Source organism: Eurosta solidaginis, chromosome 5 (genome assembly GCF_040869045.1).
Source record: "Eurosta solidaginis isolate ZX-2024a chromosome 5, ASM4086904v1, whole genome shotgun sequence".
In the NCBI taxonomy this organism is placed as follows: domain Eukaryota; kingdom Metazoa; phylum Arthropoda; class Insecta; order Diptera; family Tephritidae; genus Eurosta; species Eurosta solidaginis.
Window position 1 is genome coordinate 57844909 of NC_090323.1, and position 27098 is coordinate 57872006.

General features: G+C 38.9%; 1 protein-coding gene across 3 annotated transcripts; it reads left to right on the plus strand.

The window, feature by feature from the left end:
* The first annotated feature begins 208 nt into the window (after positions 1–208).
* On the plus strand, positions 209–23614 carry Apt1 (Acyl-protein thioesterase 1). Of its 3 annotated transcripts, none has more exons than XM_067787634.1 (7): positions 209–350; positions 592–935; positions 1077–1108; positions 5362–5749; positions 6052–6207; positions 6282–6299; positions 22968–23614. In XM_067787634.1, the coding sequence occupies exons 2-7, from the start codon at positions 885–887 to the stop codon at positions 23049–23051; spliced, it is 729 nt and encodes a 242-aa protein (XP_067643735.1). In that variant the 5' UTR covers positions 209–350; positions 592–884; the 3' UTR covers positions 23052–23614. The 3 variants fall into 3 exon arrangements, with proteins under 3 accessions (XP_067643735.1, XP_067643738.1, XP_067643737.1); XM_067787636.1 differs by lacking the exon at positions 209–350 and adding an exon at positions 373–505; XM_067787637.1 differs by lacking the exon at positions 1077–1108.
* Positions 23615–27098: the final 3484 nt, after the last annotated feature.

The window sequence follows — 27098 nt, forward strand, 5'->3', positions numbered from 1 at the left end:
GACATCTGCCTATCACATTTCACGTGTGCGAAAATTTCACATCTGCTTCTCAAGTCTCTCAATGATCCAGAGCATTCCCGTGAGAATTGAGCGTGAGCCGGAGTTGTAAAACTCCCTGAAAGACGGCAAATATTTGTTAAAACGAAGTCTCCACAGCAAAACCATTTTCACCATGTCACACCTCGACACACAATATATCCATATTGCCATTCAACATGTCAATCGACAGCACTGCCAGATACACCAAAAATATTTCAAAAAGTCAACATTGTTGGTAAGCTGTCAAACGATTGATGCGGACGTAATAGAAAAATTTTCAGCATCCTTTTGCAGAAGAACCGATTAGAAAGGTAAAGTTGTTAAATTATACTAAACTAATTATTTTTAATTAAAGTTAGCGTACAGTTTTTCCGTAAATGCTTATTAAGTAACGAGAACGCATACATACAACTTAAAACGGCCATTACGCCACGTTTATGTTCTGGCGCTATAATCCGCCCTCGCTGTAAAATCAATATTAGTATTTTTTTGCTTTGGTTTGTTTTTATGTGGCTGCAAATAAGAATTACTAACGTTATTTAAATATTGCAGGTTCCTCGGAACGAGTAGGCACTGGACAGCGCACTCCGCAAAGAAAGCAGTTGATCAAATAATTGAACTTGTTATAATTTGTGTTTATTGGGAATCAAAACTCGGCAGCATATTTTAAGCAAGGAACTGTTTGTGAAGCTAAATGATTGACAATCCATAAAACGTTGTTGCGACTAAAGTGGGCAGTAATCAAACTCGAAATATACTCATTAGTGACAAGTTACTTGGTTATTGCATTTTTACTTGTTCTATTATTTGGGTGGCTATTATTCTGTTTAAAAACGGGTATCAGCATGTCTATTGCACCTGTGATAATTGAGGCAACTGCAAAACATACATCAACGGTATGTACAATACATACCACTGCAAATATACTACACTTTGTTTTCTTATACATACATACGTATTTCCTTATATATGTTTATTTATTTCGCATTATTCAATATGTAAATTATACATGTATTTAACTGTTTCTGCATTTGCAGCTCATCTTTATGCACGGCTTAGGTGATACCGGGTATGTGAATAACAATGGTGTTAACTTTTACACGTAATTTTTGTCTTACTAAAAACGTATACATTTATATTCATATATCCGCTTATTGGCTTGTATTTGTTTAGTACTTAACCTTTGGCTGTTTTTAATTGATAAGTAATAGCTCGAACCACTACTCAAAGATAGAAATTATGAAATATTTATTGGTTGAATGTTTAAGTTGCTTACATCACCTAAGCTTAGGTCCAGCAAAAACAGTAATTGGGATATCAAATGACTGCTTAACTGGGAGAAGTGCAACTCGTCGGAAATACGAATAAACATATATTATTTAGATGATTGCCTGACTGTCGAACTCGACTGCATGTTACTGTAATGAAAAGGCATACTCTTCAACCACTAGCGGTTTAAGGTGCGAAGAATATACCTGCGCTACAAGGTGACTAATGTCAAAAGAGAGGTTCTCCCGGCAGTCTGAATAGTAGGAAGTTGTGTAATGAACCTCCAACATTCGTGACAATTCCCTGAATCGTTAAGACTTACTTGCATAACTTTTTATTTCACAGTTAATTTTGAAATGTTTAAAAATTGTATTCCGCGTTGTTTTACGATCCCCGATCAATTTTTTAAATAGCAATATCTCTGAAACGGGGAGCCGGATTAAGGAAATATGTGAAATAGTGGCTACAAGATTCCTGTCATAACACGATACGGGCCCTGATTTTCCATGCTCTATTTTTCGAAAAAGCTGCAACTAACTTTATTTTATTATTATGCGCCTATGAGTTAATAACAACTTTTCTTATTTTCAAAGATATATTAATGGTTTTAACAAACATTTTATTCTGATTTGTAAAACGATATTACAAAAAGAAAATCACTTCCACATTCGCAAGTAAGCTGATTCGCATGGGTGGCGCCCTGATGGAGATATATTTAAAAAACTCTTGCAATACTGTGGTTGATTTTAAAGTAACTACTAGATTAGCTGTATACTTGAAATTTGGACCATAGTCAAACCTCAAAGGAAGAAGTTGAAGGATAAATTGAGATGGGTGGCGCACTGATCGAATTTTACCTACATTACCTGGAAGATATACAAATTAAACTTACACATAGGACACTTTCAGCGGGTTAGGGGTTTAGAATATAACCGCGGTAGGTATGCCTGTCGTAAGAGGCGACTAAAATACCAGATTCAAGAGGTTGTGTAGCGCAACCTTTTCAGGTTGCCAGCGCAATATATAGCTTCTCCAAACCCAATTGGCAGCCTCTTCGAGCGGCGAATCCCATTCCACTAACAGACCAGGCTCTGGCGACCCAAGCTCCTCATGGAACTTGGGGTTGGGGAGGGATGGCCTGAAGGTTTAATGTGGCCATATAAATCGTTCCTGAGATGGTCTGGCTAGAACCTTAATGGAGCTGAGTTACCGGAGCGTACCGGATCTGTATCCGGCAAAGGACCATCACATCGATACGTTCCAAACTTGTTTCCGTCAGTTGAGTGATAGAAAATTTGTTCCCTGAACGGCGAGTTGACCCATCTGCCAAATGAAATAATTATATAAATAATCGTTCTTATTCTTATTTTTATGTTTCCTTTTTTCCTTTCCTATATTGTTTTACTACAAAAGAAAGCACGTTGAGCGAATGTAGCGAACAAAATGTATGCTCAGTAATTTGACGTAAAATCAAAACCGTTGAGTGAACCAAAAACAGTGCGTTTTTAAAAAATTATCACTTACGATTGATCAAATCTCGTGCTCGCTGAAAGCGCCCATGGTTAGGTTAGGTTAGGTTGCAAGGGCTGAGCTGAACACTATGGTAACAGCTCACTACTTAGGCCACCAATGGGCCCATTGTAATACCCTATACGGTCTCAAAAGAGGACCCCTACCCTGCCTAAAGCGGGTCAAACCACCTCGTGGAAATTATAAATTTTGCCAGAGCCTTTACTTCATAGCAAGAGACCTCAGCGAGGTAATGTAGAAAAGGTTTACCAAGGATAGCCATCCTACGCCTACTAAGCGCTGGACAGTGACAGAGAAGGTACTGGACGCTCTCTTCCTCTTCGGTACATCTGTAGCTGCGACAATAGTCGAAGGTCGTTACCCCCATTCTAGCACCATGTGTGCCTATTAAGCAATGCCCTGTTAGAATCCCCAGCGGGTTAGGGGGTCAGAATATACCCGCGGTAGGTATGCCTGTCGTAAGAGGCGACTAAAATACCAGATTCAAGGGGCTGTGTAGCGCAACCCTGCAGGTTGCCAGCGCAACATATAGCTTCTCCAAACCCAATTGTCAACCTCACCTATCCGCGGCGAATCCTGTTTCACTAACAGACGAGGCTCTGGCGACCCTAAGCTCCTTATGGAACTTTGGGTTGGGGAGGGAGGAGATGGCCTGAAGGTTTAATGTGGCCACATAAATCGTTCCCGAGATGGTCGGGCCAGCACCTTAATGGTGCTGTGGTACCGGAGCGTACCGGATATGTATCCGGCAAAGGACATCGATAACACTCCTCAAAGCCTTCGGGGAGCAACCTTATCGCTACAACAACAACAACAACAGAACCCTTATCAGGGATGATAGAACTGATTTGTTTAAAATCAGAAGCGCTTCTGTGCGCCCCTTGTCATATGAGGGCCAGATTTGCCTGGATGTCTCACACGATGATATGGCTGACCATAGTCCATTTGCGATTCTTATAGTGCTTGTGTTCACACGAAGCCTGAAAGTGGCCGTGGGTATGCCTACCGAATCATTTCCCGGAAGGATATCGTGGGTGGTGCCTCTTCTGGCCAGCTCGTCTGCTCTGCAATTGCCTTCGATATCCCTGTGCCCAGGTACCCATATAAGGCTGATACTAAAATGCTGAGCCTTCTCGTTAAGAGATCTGCTGCATTCAGTGACTGACTTTGCGTTGTCGACAAATGAGTCCAGGGCCTTTAAGGCGGCCTGGCTGTCTGAGAAAATAAACACCCGTTTACCATCCTTAGGCATAGACCCTAGATGGTTCACAAAGCGCCCATAGTTCACAGCCGGCTACAGTTAGGGTTAAATTTTACCGGGTAATAAGATACCCTAGTAAGCGGGTAGCGCTATTAGCCGAGTACTTGGAGACCCCATTACCCTTCCAAATCTATTCAAATACAATCCAGTGTTGCTTAGAGCCTTCGTGTATCAAGGTAAGGAAAAGTATTTGTATATTAATCAGAATTTAATTTACTGCAAAGAGAACAAGAAAGGCTCGAATACCTGGGGCTTAAGGAGTCATCTCCATAACCATTATGAGGAAATACGGCACCTGAGAACTCAGCGGCATGAAGCAAAAAACACAAGCAGGTCCTCAGTGAGCTCCACAAACAGGCGTCGGACCTTTATGGCAGCAATTACCCGGGGAATCCAGTACTCAAAACTTGCGGAAGAGGAACGCATACTCCCCAAGGAAATGCGAGTCACTCTAGCTCAACTTCGATCTGGATACTGTAACCGGTTAAAGTCACCTATCCAGAATCAACCCCGACATACAAAATGTATGCCCCGCTTGCAATGTGTCCCCACATGACACCAACTATCTCTTTAATTGTAACGCCTCTAACATCCCTTTCATTATGGCCCACCCCTGTTGAAACAGCAAGTTTCCTTGGACCCCGGTTAGAGGATATTGATGACAATTATTGTTCGGTCGCACCTATTGGGTGGGGCGAAGCACTGCTACAACAACAACAACGATGAAGATGTAGAGTGCTTCTTCTTTTTGTAGCGGTAAGGAGACTCCCCAACGCCTTTGTGGCGTTTTATCGATGTTGATGGTCCTATGTCAGATATTGATCCGGCATGTTGCGGAAAATAGCACCATTAAGTTACTTCTAGGTCCTAATCCCTTCCTTTCGTGAGAAACTTGAGTTCGCCAGAGCCCCGCCTGCTAAATATACATTGCGGCATTATGACTTATTCCTTTTCTGATTCAAAGAAAAAGAAAGAAAAGGAATAAAGGCGGCAATCAAAAAGTGTTATTTCATACATCAAAATGGATGGACTGCATTCCAGTGTGATTGCGTTCCTTAAAAGCCACTTGAGTGCCTAACTTAAGTCACCGACAGTGGTAGTCCGTAATTTGTTCATTTTACCTTAAATTCGCGCGTTTGGTTTTAAATAAGCATTGTGTATGAAGTAACTGTTTTTGTTTTAATACTTAAAAGTGACTTGAATTTACAAATTACCGAAGAATATTTCTAATATCCTTTTTTTTATATTCCTACAATTTACAGCCATGGTTGGAGTTCAGCGTTAGCTATGATACGTCCTCCAAGCATGAAAGTCATCTGTCCAACTGCACCTACAATGCCGGTGTCATTGAATGCTGGTTTTCGTATGCCGTCATGGTTTGATTTACGTACGCTCGATATATCAGGTCCCGAAGACGAGGAGGGTATTAAAAGCGCAGCTCAGAATATAAAAAGCATAATTGACGAGGAAGTAACTAAGGGTATATCATCGAATCGTATCGTATTAGGCGGGTTTTCACAAGGTGGTGCATTGGCATTGTACACTGCGTTAACTTATAACCAACCATTAGCAGGAATTGTAGCGTTGTCTTGTTGGTTGCCATTACACAAGCAATTCCCAGGTGCAAAAATTAATAGTAATGAGATACCGGTAAGTAACAAAAGCGGTAATGAATTTTAAGTTAGTACGCCCCTCTGTAGGATAATCCAAATTCGCTGTCTCCGGATAGGAAAATAAAGGTTATTGTTGATGATGGCAAGCAAGAAAACTAGTTATAAGGGAGACTTTCAAAGTGCATTGGTAGCTTGATGGGCTAAACGTCAAGCCTTCAATGTGTGGGTCGCTGATGATAAATCATCATGGGTTTTGAAATGGTCGGCTATACAGTCTATGAACTTTGTTTTTTTTTGTAGTTTTATCTTTTAGCAATTAATATGTTCTCATGTTTACAGATTTTCCAAGCGCACGGTGATTTCGATCCTGTGGTACCATATAAATTCGGCCAATTAAGCGCTAGTTTACTGAAGTCATTCATGAAAAATGTAACATTTAAAACATATAACGGGCTTTCGCATTCCTCATCTGATGATGAAATGGACGATGTGCGGGTAAGATGAATAACAGTTGCAAACTGGATATAGTTTTTAAATAAACAAATTTCTTTCTTTTCTTTTGTCTGTAGGATGTATTGGCTTCTTGGGTAAAATAACTTGAAAATTATAAAACTGAAAAAAGTTAAACTTAATTTAATAGCAAACCATTGACAATTAATGTGCATAGTTTAGATCGTATGTACAGTATAAATTATTTACCGTAGACATAAACATAAATACGTTATATGACCAAAGGCGGTTATCAATTATTATCAAAGGATAATTTACCTTCAAGATTTAATTAAAAAGTCATAGATAAACGAAATATTATATTAAAAGTAGGTGCAGAGTAAAAGAACTTGCCAAAATTCTCAAATATAAAATAGAAGACAGTTACTAGTACGAATGTTGTTGTTGCGAAGCACTGCTACAACAACAACAACTAGTACGAATAATAATACAACTCGTATAAATTTTTTTTTTTTTTTTAATAGTCGACTAAAAAGATTTTAAAAATAAGCATTTTAATTAACAGCCATTTTTCAAAATAGTTTTTAACTTCTTTATTTACAACGAAATTACTCCATTTGACCAATGCATTTGTTACATTAATTGGATTTAGAATTAAATGTTAATTAGAAATGATTTGCCAACTTGAACAATGATACGTATTTTCCGATTCCTATTAATAAAATATTGAGTAATAATTAAAGCAAACTAAAAAGTATTTTGAAGAATACATTCATGCAAATTGTAGGTGTTCCTTCGACCGTTATGATTAATTTAAGGTATTCCCAGTTAAATTGTATATACAGGTAGATTATAAAATATGGTAAAAATCACAACAACAAGTCCTGTGCATCATGTACCCCTAGCGGGTTAGGGGGTCAGAATATGCCTGTCGTAAGAGTCGACTAAAATACCGGATTCAAGGGGCTGTGTAGCGCAACCCTTTCAGGTTGCCAGCGCAATATATTGCTTCTCCAAACCCAATTGTCAACCTCACCTATCCGTGGCGAATCCTGTTTCACTAACAGACGAGGCTCTGGCGACCCGAAGCTCATAAATGTGTCCATATAAATCGTTCCCGAGATGGTCGGGCTAGCACCTTAATGGTGCTGTGTTACCGGAGCGTACCGGATCTGTATCCGGCAAAGGACCATCACATCGATAACACTCCCCAAAACCTTCGGGGAGTAACCTTATCGCTACAACAACAACATCATGTTTTTGTGCTTTAATTTGGGGAACAGAAAAAAACCCAATTATGCTCCAAGCATTTTATTTTTCAGCTACTTTTGATTAAGATTATCAGCTCAGCTCCCCCTTCGGTTTTGAGTTGAATGGCAGGAGCTTTGTTCGCATACGTCAGGGGTTCCCTTATATTTTATGAGTTATCGTCGATATTTTGTGCAGCTATATGTTTGCAATGGCGCCCGCCGTGGTGTGATGGTAGTGTGCTCCGCCTAACACACCGAAGATCCTGGGTTCACGCCCCGGGCAAAGCAACATCAAAATTTTAGAAACAAGTTTTGTTCAATTGGAAGAAAACTTTTCTAAACGGGTTCGCCTCTCGGCAGTGTTTAGCCAGCACTCCAAGCCTATTTCTGCCACGAAAAGCTCTCAGTGCAAACTCATCTGCCCTGCAGATGCTGTTCAGAGTCGACATAAAACAAGTAGGTCCTGTCCCGCCAATTTGTAGGAAAAATTAAAAGGAGCACGACTCAAATTGAAAGAGAAGCTCGGCCTAAAATCTCTTCGCCTTACAGTTATTTTTTTTTTATTTACTTATATGTGTGCAATTTTATACAAAACAAAATTGAACAAAAAGAAATATATGTGGGAGCCTTAAAGTAATTAAGACATTTTAAAACACTGTATTTCATAAAGCGACTGCAGGCGGACAACGGACTAACAGCAGAAACATGAATAAATAAGATAAAATGCAAACAAGCAACAAAAGGATAACGGAACTTTTATCAAAGTCATAGTTTGCTCTTGAGGACAGTTCATATGAAGTTGAATAGTGAATCGGACACGCCACGGCAAGTAAAAATAACTTCTTTTTCGTATATGCCAAAGCATAAGTGCAAAGTAAAAATGTTTAACTAAATAAATAAATTTGAACTTAAACATGTGTAAATGTGTAACTTAAAATAGTAGCGTACAACGCAAAACAATACGACCTTAAAATTTTAATTGTAAAACCGAAACAAACGAAATACAAACAATTTGACGTAATTTTAAAGAAAAAAGAGCGTGTTAATCCTTTTGAACCCCACAAATGGTGTCAGAACTGCGGAAAGTTTTTAATAAAAACTAATAGTTGAATACAAAAAAAAAACTTTTATTTCATGCGCCGTCCGATTATTTGTGCTAAAGCCGTTAAGCCACACACGTACATACAAAAAAAAAACAAAAAGCGTGTCATAGATCGTTGTGAAAAGTTCAGTGCTAGAAATGCAGCAATATCTGCATAAAACTGTACCAAAAATTTATATCGGGTTTAATTGAAGTCATACGATAGAACAGTTATACATTGGGGTGCCTATATGCAAAACCCTATCGTTGAAAAGCCGTTATGCTCATCGCTCATACTTTTGCGTGAATAAACAAAAATAAATAATAAATTTTGTCGCTTTGTAGCGTCCGTTTAATGAGCAACGGAACACGAACTTTGAAGTGTTGCTATACTGCTGTTGGTGAACAAGTCGAGTAGTCAAGCAGTAAAACTTAAATGTAGTTGTGGGCGACAAGTAAAAGCCGAACCGTAAATTTGTGTCGCTGTACTGACATGGGCGAATAAGTCGAAGTAGCCCAGCAGTAAGTCTACGATTCCGATAAGTAATAATTTTTGGCGAACCTATGTTGGAGTTGATGGAACAAACTTTACACTTACTAAGTTGCAGTTGTTGATACGAGCCGATGCCGCACTTACAAACGTGAAAGCTGAACACTGTCGAGACAAACTAACGATAAGTATAAGTTTATATACTGACTCGATTGTATTGTAGAATTGCTTTGAGTACTAATTTTTGCAAAAAATAAGAATATCCATTTCAATACATTATAACAAGGTAGATACCAAAAATAAGTTATAAAGCTTACTGTGGCACAATGGATAGAGATGCAATAGGGTTGACCGTAAGTAATTTGAAAAGCAAACTCACTGAACTAGGGCTTTCCATAAGTGGTCGTAAGATAGTCCTTCAAGACAGACTTATGGAGCATTATGGAATTGAGCTTAGCGATGATGAAGACGAAGTCTTTGAGAATGCTTCCTCTGTACACTCCGTTGCCGTTGGGTGCGTGAAACATCTAGAACACACTTCGTGACATCGAAGATTCTTTGTCTTGTTTTTCAGGTTCAGGCCAAGCATCAATAGATAAGTGGTTGGACATTTTTGAGGAGAACGCTGCAGCAGTGCAGTGGAATGAATTGCAAAAATTTATTTGTGCAAAGCAATTGCTAAAAGGTGGTGCTAAGATATTTGTTCAGTGCCAAAAAGGAATAAAAGACTGGCACTCTTTGAAAAAATCGTTAAAAGAAAAATTTGGTTCAGCAGTATCTGCGAGTGAAGTGCATCGTATGTTGCGGAATAGGCGAAAACAGTATAACGAAGATTACAAAGAGTACTTGTACAACCTCATGGAAATAGGGGAAATTACTGATTTAGATGATGTTAGCATAATCGAATATTTTATAGATGGCTTGCCAGATACGAGGTCCAACAAGGCAAATCTCTACCTGGCAAGAAACATAAATGAGTTAAAAGAGGAAATAAGAGTTTACGAGAAAATCAGGGGAGGTAGCCGAGCAGCTGCAGTTAAAACAAGCGAACAATCTGGGAAATTACCAAAACAAGCAATACAATTACCTATTTGTTGTAATCGATGCGTTCTCAAAGTTCACATGGCTTTATCCGACGAGGAACACGGGTGCAGAATCGGTGAACAACATATTAAAAGGGCAGTCGTCAGTTTTCGGCAAACTTATTATTTCTGACCGGGGTACCACGTTTACGTCAAATTCCTTCAGGAATATTGCGTAAGCGAAAATATACAACTTTTAAACATAGCCACAGGTGTACCTAAAGGTAACGATCAAAGCGAGAGGATTATTAGAGTTATTTTGCCAATGCTAACTAAACTCTGCGTCGACGATCCAAAGTCCTGGTACAAACATGTAGATAGAGTAAAACGCGCTATAAGTAATACTCCTCACAGAACTACAAAATTCTCACCCTTTAGAATCCTAACGGAAATGAGGGTTGCGGATGTGCCAGAACTTAGGGAAATGTTAGAAGAACTTAGAGTCGAAGAGATAGATAGTGAACGTTATGAAGTCCGACGGACGGCCAAAGAGAACCTAGAGAAGATTCAAGAAGAAAAAAGAAAGAGAAATTTTAACGCTAAACGAAAACAGGAAATAGAGTATAAAGTAGGCCAACTGGTAGCCATCAAGCGTACCCAGGTCGGCGCAGGGTTAAAACTGAAACCAAAATACTTAGGACCATATTGTTACGAATATTAGCAAAACTAAGGAGTGCTGCCATCTCCAGGCCGATGCTAAGCAGTGACGTGAATTCACATCAATAATTCAATCATTATGTATCTACATAAACGAATCAATAATTGCGTCTACACATATGTACACATTCCGACGAGCAACATTTACATACAAGGCAGCGAGAGATGAGATGTCACACACAGATGAATTTACTTATACGCTTATGTGTGTGCGAGAGACTGTAAACTACAAATTCACATATGTACATCTGAGAAGCGCTAAAAAGTAGACAATTGTAAACAAGTAGAAACTATATGAGAACTATACACACACGAATATAGTTGGTAAGTTCTGGAAATGGAAGAGCCTAGAAGTATGCAGCGTAAACTATAAAAGCGGGGCAAGCGAGTAAGAAGTAATTCAGTTTGATTTGAGATTTCGATTAAGCGCTATCTAGCGAGCTATAGCAGAATTATTTTGAATAGTAGAGTTTCATTTGAGCTATCAATCAGTTTGGTTATTAAGCTTGCTATTCGTTGCAAAGTATAAGTGTTATTGTGAAGTACTGTAATAAAGGTCATTTTTCAATTATTCAATATTGGAGTTATTTATTCAACAGTTTAGCGATACGAACTTAGCAGAGGGTTGCAAATAAGAGGATTTGCAAGCAATTTCGTTACAATTGGTGTCAGAAGAGGAATTGTTGAATAAATTCCAGAGGACAACAAGGACATGGCAAAGTTCAGTGAATTGAAGATCCAGCAACTAAAGAAGGAGTTGGAGAGCCGTGGATTGAATACAAGCGGCGTTAAACTTGAACTTCAGGCACGGCTACGAGAGGCAATGGAAGCGGAAGGAATTGATGTGGAAGAGTATGACTTTCATCTTGATGGCGAGGAAGTAACAAAAATTGAAGAGAAAAACGAAACATCGCAGACAGTTACGAGCACAGACTTGAACATGATTTTGGCTGCAATATCTGCTCAAACATCGACAATGTCATCACAGATGGAATCCCAAGAGACACGAATAACATCGAAAATTGAAGCACAAGAAACGCGTATGTCAGAAATGTCGACACAGATTACATCGAAGATTGAAGCACAAGAAACGCGTATGGCAGAAATGTCGTCGCAAATGTCATCTCAACTGGAAGAACAGAAGACATATATGGCATCGCAACTGGAAGAACAGAGGACATATATGATATCTCAGTTGGCTCAGCAGTTGAAAGCGCAAGAGGATCGCATATCATCGCAGTTGGAGGGTTTTAGTGAACGACAAGATAAAATGGAAGCTGAGATGGATGCTTTGAAAGATCGGATTCAGCAGTTACAATTAAATCGTCCAGCAGTTTCAGCGAGTAATCCAAAGGTAAAAACACCATCCTTTGACGGTTCTGTTCCTTTCCAGGTCTTTAAGCTACAGTTTGAGAAGACCGCAGCAGTGAACAACTGGAATGTGGAAGATAAAGTTGCCGCACTCTTCGTAGCATTGAAAGGACCAGCTGCCGAAATCTTACAGACTATTCCAGAGTACGAACGGAACAGTTATGACGCATTGATGGCTGCTGTAGAACGGCGATACGGAAGCGAACACAGGAAACAGATATTTCAAATAGAATTGCAAAACCGCTACCAAAAAGCTAACGAGACTTTGGAGGAGTTTGCTTCGGACATTGAAAGATTGGCTCATCTTGCAAATGCGGATGCACCCGTGGAATACACGGAAAGAGTAAAGATTCAGAGCTTTATAAATGGCATACGGGACGTCGAAACGAAGCGAGCCACATACGCGAACCCAAAGCGAAAATTTTCTGAAACGGTATCCCATGCATTGACCCAGGAAACGGCGTCATTATTGAGTAAACCAGCATACAAAGCTCGCCGTGTGGAAGTAGAAAGGCCAGATTGGGTAGACGCAATATTGGAGGTGCTGAAAGGATCGCAAAAGCGGAGTGAAAAAGTTATCAAATGCTTCAAATGCGGGAAGTCCGGTCACATTCCACGTCATTGCGATCTTGGTCCTAATAGTTCCAACAATGTGGGTGGCCGTAAACGCAAAGCTGGAGGAGATGAGCAAGAGCGAGTAAGAGATAAAGAACGAAAACTTGCCCCGGCTATTGAATGTCCTGTGATATCTGTGTCGCAAATTGGAAGGAAATCAAGCAGTCTTACCGTCAGAGGGAATGTGGATGGCAAGGAGCGTGTACTGACTGTAGATACGGGCGCATCTCATTCCCTGATTCGATCTGATTTGGTCTACAAGAAAGTAAAGTCATTACCTGGAGCGAGGTTGCGTACGGTCACAGGCGAATATAACCAAGTCAAGGGAGAAGTAATATGTGAAGTCCTAATTGGGAAGGTCATGGTTCTACACAAATTCGTTGTGGCGGAGATCGTTGATGAAGTTATATTGGGAGTGGATTTCTTGGTTGACCATGACATCAAGATCGATATGCAGAGAAGGGTGATGCATTATGAGAACCAAGATGTGCCACTTAACTTCAGTTTGGAAAAAGGGTTCAGCAGTAAGCGAGTGCTGGTGGAGGAGATTCGACAGAGACCACGAAAGTCAAGGAAAGTAGATCGAGCAAAGGTTGATGGATCGAATGTGCCAAATAAAGCGAAATTAAAAGTACCTCCGAGGAAAAGACCGGCATCAACAAACCCTAATGGACGCACTAAAATGACTGAAAGAATTTTTCAGAAAGAATGCAAGGATGGTTTCAAGCCAGCGCGCACTTTTGTTGGGAAACGTCGGAACGATACTGAGTATGTGAAGCCAATCCGTCAAGAACAAGCTCTACAAAGTAGTTCTTCATTGGCCAAGCAACAGAGTGCGAGAGAACGATCCAGAATAATGAGTAGTAAGATGGAACACAGGTACGACAGGGAAAATAATTCGGAAGGTTTCCGGAATGGAGATTTGGTACTGTTAAACAACCCTCACCGGCGGAAAGGTGTTCCAGCCCAATTTCGGTGCAGTTGGGAAGGCCCGTACAAAGTTGTGAAGAAGATCAGTGATACCATCTACCGCATACAAACCACTGGGAAACCACGGATTAGAAGGGTGGTACATTTGGAGATGCTAGCGGCGTCTAGATTGGGAGATTTGTCTGATCGGGACGATCAGACTTAGGTGGAGGGCAGTGTTACGAAAATTAGCAAAACTAAGGAGTGCTGCCATCTCCAGGCCGATGCTAAGCAGTGACGTGAATTCACATCAATAATTCAATCATTATGTATCTACATAAACGAATCAATAATTGCGTCTACACATATGTACACATTCCGACGAGCAACATTTACATACAAGGCAGCGAGAGATGAGATGTCACACACAGATGAATTTACTTATACGCTTATGTGTGTGCGAGAGACTGTAAACTACAAACTCACATATGTACATCTGAGAAGCGCTAAAAAGTAGACAATTGTAAACAAGTAGAAACTATATGAGAACTATACACACACGAATATAGTTGGTAAGTTCTGGAAATGGAAAAGCCTAGAAGTATGCAGCGTCAACTATAAAAGCGGGGCAAGCGAGTAAGAAGTAATTCAGTTTGATTTGAGATTTCGATTAAGCGCTATCTAGCGAGCTATAGCAGAATTATTTTGAATAGTAGAGTTTCATTTGAGCTATCAATCAGTTTGGTTATTAAGCTTGCTATTCGTTGCAAAGTATAAGTGTTATTGTGAAGTACTGTAATAAAGGTCATTTTTCAATTATTCAATATTGGAGTTATTTATTCAACAGTTTAGCGATACGAACTTAGCAGAGGGTTGCAAATAAGAGGATTTGCAAGCAATTTCGTTACAATATAGAGTTACGAAAAAATTGAATCACGGTAGATACGAAGTGGAGAAGGTAGGAGACCACGAGGGTCCAAGACGTAGTACAACGGTAGCGGAGTACATGAAAGCATTCGACCCATCGTTCGAGGCGAACTAATCTCAGGATGGCCGGATGTGGGAGCCTTAAAGTAATTAAGACATTTTACAACACTGTATTTCATAAAGCGACTGCAGGCGGACAACGGACTAACAGCAGAAACATGAATAAATAAGATAAAATGCAAACAAGCAACAAAGGGATAACGGAACTTTTAAAGTAGCGAATAGACAAATTTCAAAGTCATAGTCTGCTCTTGAGGACAGTTCATATGAAGTTGAATAGTGAATCGGACGCGCCACGGCAAGTAAAAATAACTTATTTTTCGTATATGCCAAAGCATAAGTGCAAAGTAAAAATTTTTAACTAAATAAATAAATTTGAACTAAAACATGTGTAAATGTGAACTAAACGTGTCTATGTAACTTAAAATAGTAGCGTACAATGCAAAACAATACGAACTTAAAATTTAATTTGTAAAACCGAAATAAACGAAATACAAACAATTTGACGCAATTTTAAAGAAAAAGAGGGTGTTAGTCCTTTTGAACCCCACATATATATCACGTATGGAAAAATTAATTGAGTAGTATTTAAAATTTTGTTTTAACTTTTTGTAAAAATGATAGTTCGTTCTCGGAATTGGTGAAAAAGGGAGATGTTCTTATTGTATTAACGATAAAGACACTTGCCGAAGTTTTTGGGAAGTGTTATGGATGTTGATGTTCCTTTCCCAGATATAGATCCGGTACGCTCCGGTCACAAGCACCATTAAGGTACTAGCCCGACTATCTCGGGAACGATTTAGTATGACCACATGGAACCTTCTAGGCCATACCGCCCTCCCACCCCCTAGATCAATGAGGAAATTAGGGTATCCAGAGCCTCGGCTGACAAAGAAACAGGATTCGCCACGGCTAGGTGAGGTTAACAAGTCTGAAATACAAAAACCGGATATCAATAATTATATTACTTTTTAGTTATGAGCAGTATACAGGCGATCATGCGAAAGCAAGCTCACACGACCTAAAATACCTGCTCGCTGTCAAGGGCATTCGAGTTAGGGACCTTGTTTCGCAAAGCGAGACATATTTAGCAGGCGATGCAAAATGAAACAGCAAGGGCAGCAATAATATACAAATCGACCTATCCAAATAGAAAGGTCATAACTGAAAAGTTTTGTTAACAAGGACGTAGCTCAGCGAGAGCTTTACTAAAGACATATCTCAAGAGGCAAGTTAATAAGGTTGTAACAGAAAATATATACTTTTTGATAGAAGAGATATGAACCTTGTCTAAATTAATTCCTTTCCACAATTCGTAAGCGACTTAAAACGGCTAACGATATTGCAGCAGACATATGAATCTATATTATAGCTTAAATTGGTAAGTTCTTTTCGAATTCCGGAAAGAAATAAGTTAAGTTGAATAAATAAATGCAAGGCGCGATAACCTCGGAAGAGATTTTAGGCCGGAATTCTCTTCCAATTTGCGTTGTGCTCCTAATTATAATTTTTCTTACAAAGTGGTGGGGCGGGACCTAGGCCCAGGAAACGGCGTCGTTATTGAGTAAACCAGCATACAAAGCTCGCCGTGTGGAAGTAGAAAGGCCAGATTGGGTAGACGCAATATTGGAGGTGCTGAAAGGATCGCAAAAGCGGAGTGAAAAAGTTATCAAATGCTTCAAATGCGGGAAGTCCGGTCACATTCCACGTCATTGCGATCTTGGTCCTAATAGTTCCAACAATGTGGGTGGCCGTAAACGCAAAGCTGGAGGAGATGAGCAAGAGCGAGTAAGAGATAAAGAACGAAAACTTGCCCCGGCTATTGAATGTCCTGTGATATCTGTGTCGCAAATTGGAAGGAAATCAAGCAGTCTTACCGTCAGAGGGAATGTGGATGGCAAGGAGCGTGTACTGACTGTAGATACGGGCCCATCTCATTCCCTGATTCGATCTGATTTGGTCTACAAGAAAGTAAAGTCATTACCTGGAGCGAGGTTGCGTACGGTCACAGGCGAATATAACCAAGTCAAGGGAGAAGTAATATGTGAAGTCCTAATTGGGAAGGTCCTGGTTCTACACAAATTCGTTGTGGCGGAGATCGTTGATGAAGTTATATTGGGAGTGGATTTCTTGGTTGACCATGACATCAAGATCGATATGCAGAGAAGGGTGATGCATTATGAGAACCAAGATGTGCCACTTAACTTCAGTTTGGAAAAAGGGTTCAGCAGTAAGCGAGTGCTGGTGGAGGAGATTCGACAGAGACCACGAAAGTCAAGGAAAGTAGATCGAGCAAAGGTTGATGGATCGAATGTGCCAAATAAAGCGAAATTAAAAGTACCTCCGAGGAAAAGACCGGCATCAACAAACCCTAATGGACGCACTAAAATGACTGAAAGAATTTTTCAGAAAGAATGCAAGGATGGTTTCAAGCCAGCGCGCACTTTTGTTGGGAAACGTCGGAACGATACTGAGTATGTGAAGCCAATCCGTCAAGAACAAGCTCTACAAAGTAGTTCTTCATTGGCCAAGCAACAGAGTGCGAGAGAACGATCCAGAATAATGAGTAGTAAGATGGAACACAGGTACGACAGGGAAAATAATTCGGAAGGTTTCCGGAATGGAGATTTGGTACTGTTAAACAACCCTCACCGGCGGAAAGGTGTTCCAGCCCAATTTCGGTGCAGTTGGGAAGGCCCGTACAAAGTTGTGAAGAAGATCAGTGATACCATCTACCGCATACAAACCACTGGGAAACCACGGATTAGAAGGGTGGTACATTTGGAGATGCTAGCGGCGTCTAGATTGGGAGATTTGTCTGATCGGGACGATCAGACTTAGGTGGAGGGCAGTGTTACGAATATTAGCAAAACTAAGGAGTGCTGCCATCTCCAGGCCGATGCTAAGCAGTGACGTGAATTCACATCAATAATTCAATCATTATGTATCTACATAAACGAATCAATAATTGCGTCTACACATATGTACACATTCCGACGAGCAACATTTACATACAAGGCAGCGAGAGATGAGATGTCACACACAGATGAATTTACTTATACGCTTATGTGTGTGCGAGAGACTGTAAACTACAAACTCACATATGTACATCTGAGAAGCGCTAAAAAGTAGACAATTGTAAACAAGTAGAAACTATATGAGAACTATACACACACGAATATAGTTGGTAAGTTCTGGAAATGGAAAAGCCTAGAAGTATGCAGCGTCAAACAAACCACCGCTGTATAGCTAAATGGTTAGCGCAGCATGCCTAAAGCGTACTGATGATGAAGGCTTAGCACCCTTCGAAATGGATCTATCTGCGCAGCTATGGCAGTTTGTCTGAAAAATTTTCTACTTACTATTCCAAAAACAAAATTCAATTTTTCAAATTTAGAAAAATTAAAAAATAACAATAATTATCATTAGAAAAAAAATTATTGTTCTGGCCTTGAGCTCGATTCGAACCTTGAATGATTTATCAATAGGCCGATAAAAACAAAAACAATTGTTAATAAACCATGAGCACTTGGGAATGTCAAACAAAGTAATTGACAATAAACAAAAATCCAGCATTATCAGTGCTTTGCACCAGATGGCGCAACACTGAATAAATATAGTTGGTAAAAAGGAATAGAAGTAGCAAATTTGCCAGTCAAACAAACCACCGCTGTATAGCTAAATGGTTAGCGCAGCATGCCTAAAGCGTACTGATGATGAAGGCTTAGCACCCTTCGAAATGGATCTATCTGCGCAGCTATGGCAGTTTGTCTGAAAAATTTTCTACTTACTATTCCAAAAACAAAATTCAATTTTTCAAATTTAGAAAAATTAAAAAATAACAATAATTATCATTAGAAAAAAATTATTGTTCTGGCCTTGAGCTCGATTCGAACCTTGAATGATTTATCAATAGGCCGATAAAAACAAAAACAATTGTTAATAAACCATGAGCACTTGGGAATGTCAAACAAAGTAATTGACAATAAACAAAAATCCAGCATTATCAGTGCTTTGCACCAGATGGCGCAACACTGAATAAATATAGTTGGTAAAAAGGAATAGAAGTAGCAAATTTGCCAGTCAAACAAACCACCGCTGTATAGCTAAATGGTTAGCGCAGCATGCCTAAAGCGTACTGATGATGAAGGCTTAGCACCCTTCGAAATGGATCTATCTGCGCAGCTATGGCAGTTTGTCTGAAAAATTTTCTACTTACTATTCCAAAAACAAAATTCAATTTTTCAAATTTAGAAAAATTAAAAAATAACAATAATTATCATTAGAAAAAAATTATTGTTCTGGCCTTGAGCTCGATTCGAACCTTGAATGATTTATCAATAGGCCGATAAAAACAAAAACAATTGTTAATAAACCATGAGCACTTGGGAATGTCAAACAAAGTAATTGACAATAAACAAAAATCCAGCATTATCAGTGCTTTGCACCAGATGGCGCAACACTGAATAAATATAGTTGGTAAAAAGGAATAGAAGTAGCAAATTTGCCAGTCAAACAAACCACCGCTGTATAGCTAAATGGTTAGCGCAGCATGCCTAAAGCGTACTGATGATGAAGGCTTAGCACCCTTCGAAATGGATCTATCTGCGCAGCTATGGCAGTTTGTCTGAAAAATTTTCTACTTACTATTCCAAAAACAAAATTCAATTTTTCAAATTTAGAAAAATTAAAAAATAACAATAATTATCATTAGAAAAAAATTATTGTTCTGGCCTTGAGCTCGATTCGAACCTTGAATGATTTATCAATAGGCCGATAAAAACAAAAACAATTGTTAATAAACCATGAGCACTTGGGAATGTCAAACAAAGTAATTTACAATAAACAAAAATCCAGCATTATCAGTGCTTTGCACCAGATGGCGCAACACTGAATAAATATAGTTGGTAAAAAGGAATAGAAGTAGCAAATTTGCCAGTCAAACAAACCACCGCTGTATAGCTAAATGGTTAGCGCAGCATGCCTAAAGCGTACTGATGATGAAGGCTTAGCACCCTTCGAAATGGATCTATCTGCGCAGCTATGGCAGTTTGTCTGAAAAATTTTCTACTTACTATTCCAAAAACAAAATTCAATTTTTCAAATTTAGAAAAATTAAAAAATAACAATAATTATCATTAGAAAAAAATTATTGTTCTGGCCTTGAGCTCGATTCGAACCTTGAATGATTTATCAATAGGCCGATAAAAACAAAAACAATTGTTAATAAACCATGAGCACTTGGGAATGTCAAACAAAGTAATTGACAATAAACAAAAATCCAGCATTATCAGTGCTTTGCACCAGATGGCGCAACACTGAATAAATATAGTTGGTAAAAAGGAATAGAAGTAGCAAATTTGCCAGTCAAACAAACCACCGCTGTATAGCTAAATGGTTAGCGCAGCATGCCTAAAGCGTACTGATGATGAAGGCTTAGCACCCTTCGAAATGGATCTATCTGCGCAGCTATGGCAGTTGTCTGAAAAATTTTCTACTTACTATTCCAAAAACAAAATTCAATTTTTCAAATTTAGAAAAATTAAAAAATAACAATAATTATCATTAGAAAAAAATTATTGTTCTGGCCTTGAGCTCGATTCGAACCTTGAATGATTTATCAATAGGCCGATAAAAACAAAAACAATTGTTAAACAAAAACAAATGCAGCGTCAACTATAAAAGCGGGGCGAGCGAGTAAGAAGTAATTCAGTTTGATTTGAGATTTCGATTAAGCGCTATCTAGCGAGCTATAGCAAAATTATTTTGAATAGTAGAGTTTCATTTGAGCTATCAATCAGTTTGGTTATTAAGCTTGCTATTCGTTGCAAAGTATAAGTGTTATTGTGAAGTACTGTAATAAAGGCCATTTTTCAATTATTCAATATTGGAGTTATTTATTCAACAGTTTAGCGATACGAACTTAGCAGAGGGTTGCAAATAAGAGGATTTGCAAGCAATTTCGTTACAATATAGAGTTACGAAAAAATTGAATCACGGTAGATACGAAGTGGAGAAGGTAGGAGACCACGAGGGTCCAAGACGTAGTACAACGGTAGCGGAGTACATGAAAGCATTCGACCCATCGTTCGAAGCGAACTAATCTCAGGATGGCCGGATGTGGGAGCCTTAAAGTAATTAAGACATTTTACAACACTGTATTTCATAAAGCGACTGCAGGCGGACAACGGACTAACAGCAGAAACATGAATAAATAAGATAAAATGCAAACAAGCAACAAAGGGATAACGGAACTTTTAAAGTAGCGAATAGACAAATTTCAAAGTCATAGTCTGCTCTTGAGGACAGTTCATATGAAGTTGAATAGTGAATCGGACGCGCCACGGCAAGTAAAAATAACTTATTTTTCGTATATGCCAAAGCATAAGTGCAAAGTAAAAATTTTTAACTAAATAAATAAATTTGAACTAAAACATGTGTAAATGTGAACTAAACGTGTCTATGTAACTTAAAATAGTAGCGTACAATGCAAAACAATACGAACTTAAAATTTAATTTGTAAAACCGAAATAAACGAAATACAAACAATTTGACGCAATTTTAAAGAAAAAGAGGGTGTTAGTCCTTTTGAACCTCACATATATATCACGTATGGAAAAATTAATTGAGTAGTATTTAAAATTTTGTTTTAACTTTTTGTAAAAATGATAGTTCGTTCTCGGAATTGGTGAAAAAGGGAGATGTTCTTATTGTATTAACGATAAAGACACTTGCCGAAGTTTTTGGGAAGTGTTATGGATGTTGATGTTCCTTTCCCAGATATAGATCCGGTACGCTCCGGTCACAAGCACCATTAAGGTACTAGCCCGACTATCTCGGGAACGATTTAGTATGACCACATGGAACCTTCTAGGCCATACCGCCCTCCCACCCCCTAGATCAATGAGGAAATTAGGGTATCCAGAGCCTCGGCTGACAAAGAAACAGGATTCGCCACGGCTAGGTGAGGTTAACAAGTCTGAAATACAAAAACCGGATATCAATAATTATATTACTTTTTAGTTATGAGCAGTATACAGGCGATCATGCGAAAGCAAGCTCACACGACCTAAAATACCTGCTCGCTGTCAAGGGCATTCGAGTTAGGGACCTTGTTTCGCAAAGCGAGACATATTTAGCAGGCGATGCAAAATGAAACAGCAAGGGCAGCAATAATATACAAATCGACCTATCCAAATAGAAAGGTCATAACTGAAAAGTTTTGTTAACAAGGACGTAGCTCAGCGAGAGCTTTACTAAAGACATATCTCAAGAGGCAAGTTAATAAGGTTGTAACAGAAAATATATACTTTTTGATAGAAGAGATATGAACCTTGTCTAAATTAATTCCTTTCCACAATTCGTAAGCGACTTAAAACGGCTAACGATATTGCAGCAGACATATGAATCTATATTATAGCTTAAATTGGTAAGTTCTTTTCGAATTCCGGAAAGAAATAAGTTAAGTTGAATAAATAAATGCAAGGCGCGATAACCTCGGAAGAGATTTTAGGCCGGAATTCTCTTCCAATTTGCGTTGTGCTCCTAATTATAATTTTTCTTACAAAGTGGTGGGGCGGGACCTACATGATCAGAGAAAAGAAGCGACTGGCGCGCCTTGTTGGATGGTCATAACCGTTTAAACGGGTAAGCACCAGATAAATAAATAAGTATGCCAAATCAATTCAAAGGGGCGAACCAGCTTAGTTTTCCAATTGAAAAAACTTTTTTCTAAATTTTCGATATGACTATCATTAGAAAAAAATTATTGTTCTGGCCTTGAGCTCGCATCGAACCTTAAATCATTTATCAATAGGATGATAAAAACAAAAACAATAGTTAAAAAAATATGTAATTTATGCGACTATTATAGTATTGTACGTATGTTTTTAGAATGGTTATTTTTTTTTTTTTGTTAATAACGACATAAATTTCTGAAGCTAACCACATTGAATTTTGTTCAAATAAAGAAATTACCTCAAATTCAAAAGGCGTTTTTAATTCAATTAATACGTACAAAGATTTTAACATTGATTTCAATAACTTCTAGTTCATGATATCTCTTTTTTAATTTTGTTTTATTTAGCCCTGTTCCGCTTCTCAAAGAATGTTTCTCGATTTAAATTTGTGAAGCTATTCTGGTTATACCAAAAATATAATCGATTTGTGTTCAAGTTGTATTGTGCACTTGAATTGAAGATTATTGAAAAATCTACTAGGATAACTAGTACAGCTAAAACCATAACGTACGATTTTGACTCAAAATCGATACGAAACTTCTGTGAAAATCAGAACAGGCCTGATTATTTTTCTTCATTATTTGTAGTACATCACTTGTATCTATCTTCATATTGTATTTACAGAGTGGTGACAGTAGAAACAGTAAACAAACAAAAACGACGGATGTCAGCGGAAATGCCACAGCACAATGCTGTACAATATCATAGTAACAAATCTGTGATTTTCTCTGAGAGAGAGATGTATGAGGCACAAACACATTTTTAATAATGCAAGAAAAAAACTCGAAGTCCTAAACTCGTAAAACAAATACAAATAGTTAAACACTATAAAAGCAAATTAGTAAATAACAAATAAGCAAATCAAATATACCATATTTTTTCAAGTAGCAATTAATGATTGAATATCTGCAATATAAAAATCTTTGAAAAAGTAGTTCCGCGTGTAATAAACTTGCACGTATAAAAAATCGTTAAAGTCAGCCGATTGAAAAGACTTTTGCACAATTGCCGCAATTTAATAATTTTTTTTCTGTTTATCCTTGAAAATTATCAAAAGCATTTACATTTCGGCTGTTACAAATTGTTGAATTTCATAAATTAATACCCTTAAAAAATTATTATGTAGCATGACTGAATTTTACATATATATTATTATACCTCCTATTAATATAACAAATAGCAAATTGTGAAGTGAAAGAAGTTAAAAAGATAAGTATAATGAAATCTTTAAAAAATGCAATTAAATAAAAGACAAACAATTTATTAATATGAATTATAGAAAATGAGATAGATATCCTGTTTTTGTACGCGCTGGAAAACTTGAAATGCTCTTATGAAATTTTCATAAATATAGGTTTTAATCCCGACCGTGCAAACCTGTTACGCTATTCACTAACTTCTTTAACAGCATTTGCCAACGGTAACAAATTAAACAATTATATTCTATAATTTGCCAATAGGACATAAATCGTGGCGGCCGCCGTGGTGTGGTTGTAGCGTGCTCCGCCTACCACATCAACGATCCTGGGTTCACACCACGCGCGAAGCAACATCAACATTTTGGAAATAAGTTTCTTTAATTAGAAGAAAGTTTTCTAGGCGGGGTCGTCCCTCCGCAGTGATTTGGCAAACACTGCGAGTGTATTTCTGCCATGAAAAACTTCTCAATGGAAACTCATCTGGTTTGCAGATGCCGTTCGGAGTTGACATAAAACATGTAGGTCTCGTCACATACATTTTTACGAAAAATTTAAGGAGCACGACGCCAATTGGAAGAGAAGCTTGGCCAAAAATCTCTTAGGAGATTTTTTTAACCGTCTAAACGGTTATGGCCGCCAACAAGGCGCGCCAGTCGCTCCGCCAACCGGCGCCAATTGGTCACACCAAGGGAGTTTAAATCGTTTTCCACCTGGTCCTTCCAACGGAGTGGGGGCCGCCCTCTACCTCTGCTTCCATAGGCGTGTTCCGATAGAAACACTTTCTTGGCCGGAGCATCATCTTTCATTCGCATAACATGGCCTAGCCAGCGCAGCCGCTGCGTTTTAATTCGCTGGACTATGTTGATGTCTGCGTATAGCTCGTACAGCTCATCATTAAATCTTCTTCGGTACTCGCCTTCGCCAACGCGTAGAGGTCCATACATCTTTCGAAGAACTTTTCTCTCGAACACTCCCAAAGCCGCTTCATCTGCTGTTGTCATGGTCCATGCTTCTGCCCCATATAGCAGGACGGGTACGATAAGTGACTTGTAGAGTATGATTTTCGTTCGTCGAGAGAGGACTTTCCTTTTCAATTGCCTACCTAGTCCAAAGTACCATTTATTGGCAAGATTGATTTTTCGCTGGATTTCAGTGCTGATGTTGTTGCTAGTGTTGATGCTGGTTCCCAAATAAACGAAGTCTTTTACTATTTCAAAATTATGGCTGCCAACAGTAGCGTGGTTGCCAAGGCGCATATGCGCTGACTCTTTGCTCGATGACAGCAGGTACTTCGTTTTGTCCTCAATCACCATCAAACCCATCTTTACCGCTTCTTTTTCCAGTTTGGAGTAAGCAGAACTAACAGCGCGGGTGTTTAGGCCGATGATATCAATGTCATCAGCATATGCCAGTAATTGCACGCTTTTATAGTATATTGTTCCAGTGCGGTTAAGTTCTGCAGCTAGTATAATTTTCTCCAGCATCAAATTAAAGAAATCGCACGATAGGGGGTCACCCTGTCTGAAACCTCGTTTAGCTTCGAACGGCTCGGAGAGGTCCTTCCCAATTCTGACTGAGCTGATGGTGTTGCTCAACGTCATTTTGCACAGCCGTATAAGTTTTGCGAGGAAACCAAATTCAGACATAGCGGCATATAGGCAGATCCTTTTCGTGTTGTCGAAGGCGGTTTTAAAGTCGACGAAGAGGTGATGCGTGTCGATTCTCTTTTCACGGGTTTGTTCCAAGATTTGGCGCATTGTGAAAATCTGGTCGATGGTAGATTTACCAGGTCTGAAGCCGCACTGATAAGGTCCAATCAGCCGGTCCACGGTGGGCTTCAATCTTTCGCACAATACACTTGAAAGGACTTTACATGCGATATTAAGAAGGCTCATTCCACGATAGTTGGTGCATTTTGCAGTATCCCCCTTCTTGTGGACTGGGCAAAGAACACTGAGATTCCAACTATATTTTATTTGCTAAGAAGCTGCTGAATGGGCCAACTCCTCACCGCCGAACTTGAATAGCTCCGCAGGCAATCCATCAGCGCCCACGGCCTTGTTGTTTTTCAATCTGGTTATTGCTATTCTAACTTCGTCATAATCGGGCGGGGGACATATATTCCATCATCATCGATTGCGGGATCGGGTTCTTCATCTCTACGCGGTGAATTGCTGCCTCCATTTAGGAGAGCAGAGAAGTATTCCCTCCATAATCTAAGCACTCTCTGGATATCAGTTACAAGGTCGCCGTTTTCATTCCTACAGGAGTTTGCCCCGGTCTTAAAACCTTCCGTCTATCGCCGTATTTTTTGGTAGAATTTTCGGGCGTTATTCCTGGTGGCTAGCAGCTCAAGCTCCTCGCACTCACGCCTTTCTGCTTCTGCTTTTTTCTTCCTGAAAAGGCTTCTCGCTTCCCTTTTCAACTCACGATAGCGTTCACACACTCCTCTTGTCGCGCTCGCTTTTAACGTAGCCCTGTAGGCAGCGTCTTTTCTTTCGGTTGCAACGCGGCATTCTTCATCGTACCAGTTGCTTTTTCGTGGCCGCCGGTAACCAATTTTTTCCTCGGCGGCAGTACGAAGTGCTTTGGAGATATGCTCCCACTGCTCCTGTATTCCTTCAGGATGAGTTGTGCTCTCAGAGAGCAGATGTGAGAGTCGAGTTGCGAAATCATTGGCAGTCTGTTGTGATTGAAGCTTTTCGACGTCTAGCTTTCCTTGTGTTTTTTTTTCCTTCGGAAATAATCGCGTACATTTATTATTGACCCCTATTCTGCATTACAAGTCCGTTACAGTTCTCCGCTCCGCTTGAACTGAAAGTAGGTATCCTGAGTTCCGCTTGAATTGAAAGAAGAAGAGGAGGACTGAACGAATTTTCGAAATCAGCTGCTTGTGAGAAATTGATAAAATTAGAACACAACAAAATAAAGAAATATTTGTGAAAAATTTATAAATTAGTGAATATTTCGTTATTTAACATTTATTTAACATAAATAAATTATGGAAACATTAGCCGTTGCAGTTTTTATTGCAGAGGAGGACAATGCGTCCCACAATGTAGACGTGAGAGTGGAAAGACGGAGATTGAGGGACTTCAGTGATCCATTCAGGATAAGCGAAGAATTGTAAGTTGGTACTGAAAGTGCTAAAATGTCATACTTGTTAAAATATTTTTAGATAAAAAAAACTGCAAGAATCATTACAAGTATTAGGAAAACATAAGTTATTTTCAGGATAACCTTACCTTTATCCATAAATTCGTTTCTTTCTATTGGGCACCAAGTACCTTCAATGCCGATGCAACCTCTTTCCAAAACGTCTGCACTTCTTCTTTAGGCATTTTTGAGAAACCTTGTGCAATGTCTCTTTTTGTTGACAGCATTTTCAACAATTTTTCATATTGCTCTGGTGTTGTACTTGTTGTCCTGCAAAACCACAAAAAATAAAAAGTTTGTTTTAAAATAATTTTTATAAACATTAATGTATATTTTACTTACATATTTTTAAAAAAATTTCGCTTTAAAGCCGGCGAAAATAAAAATCAAAACAATCTCC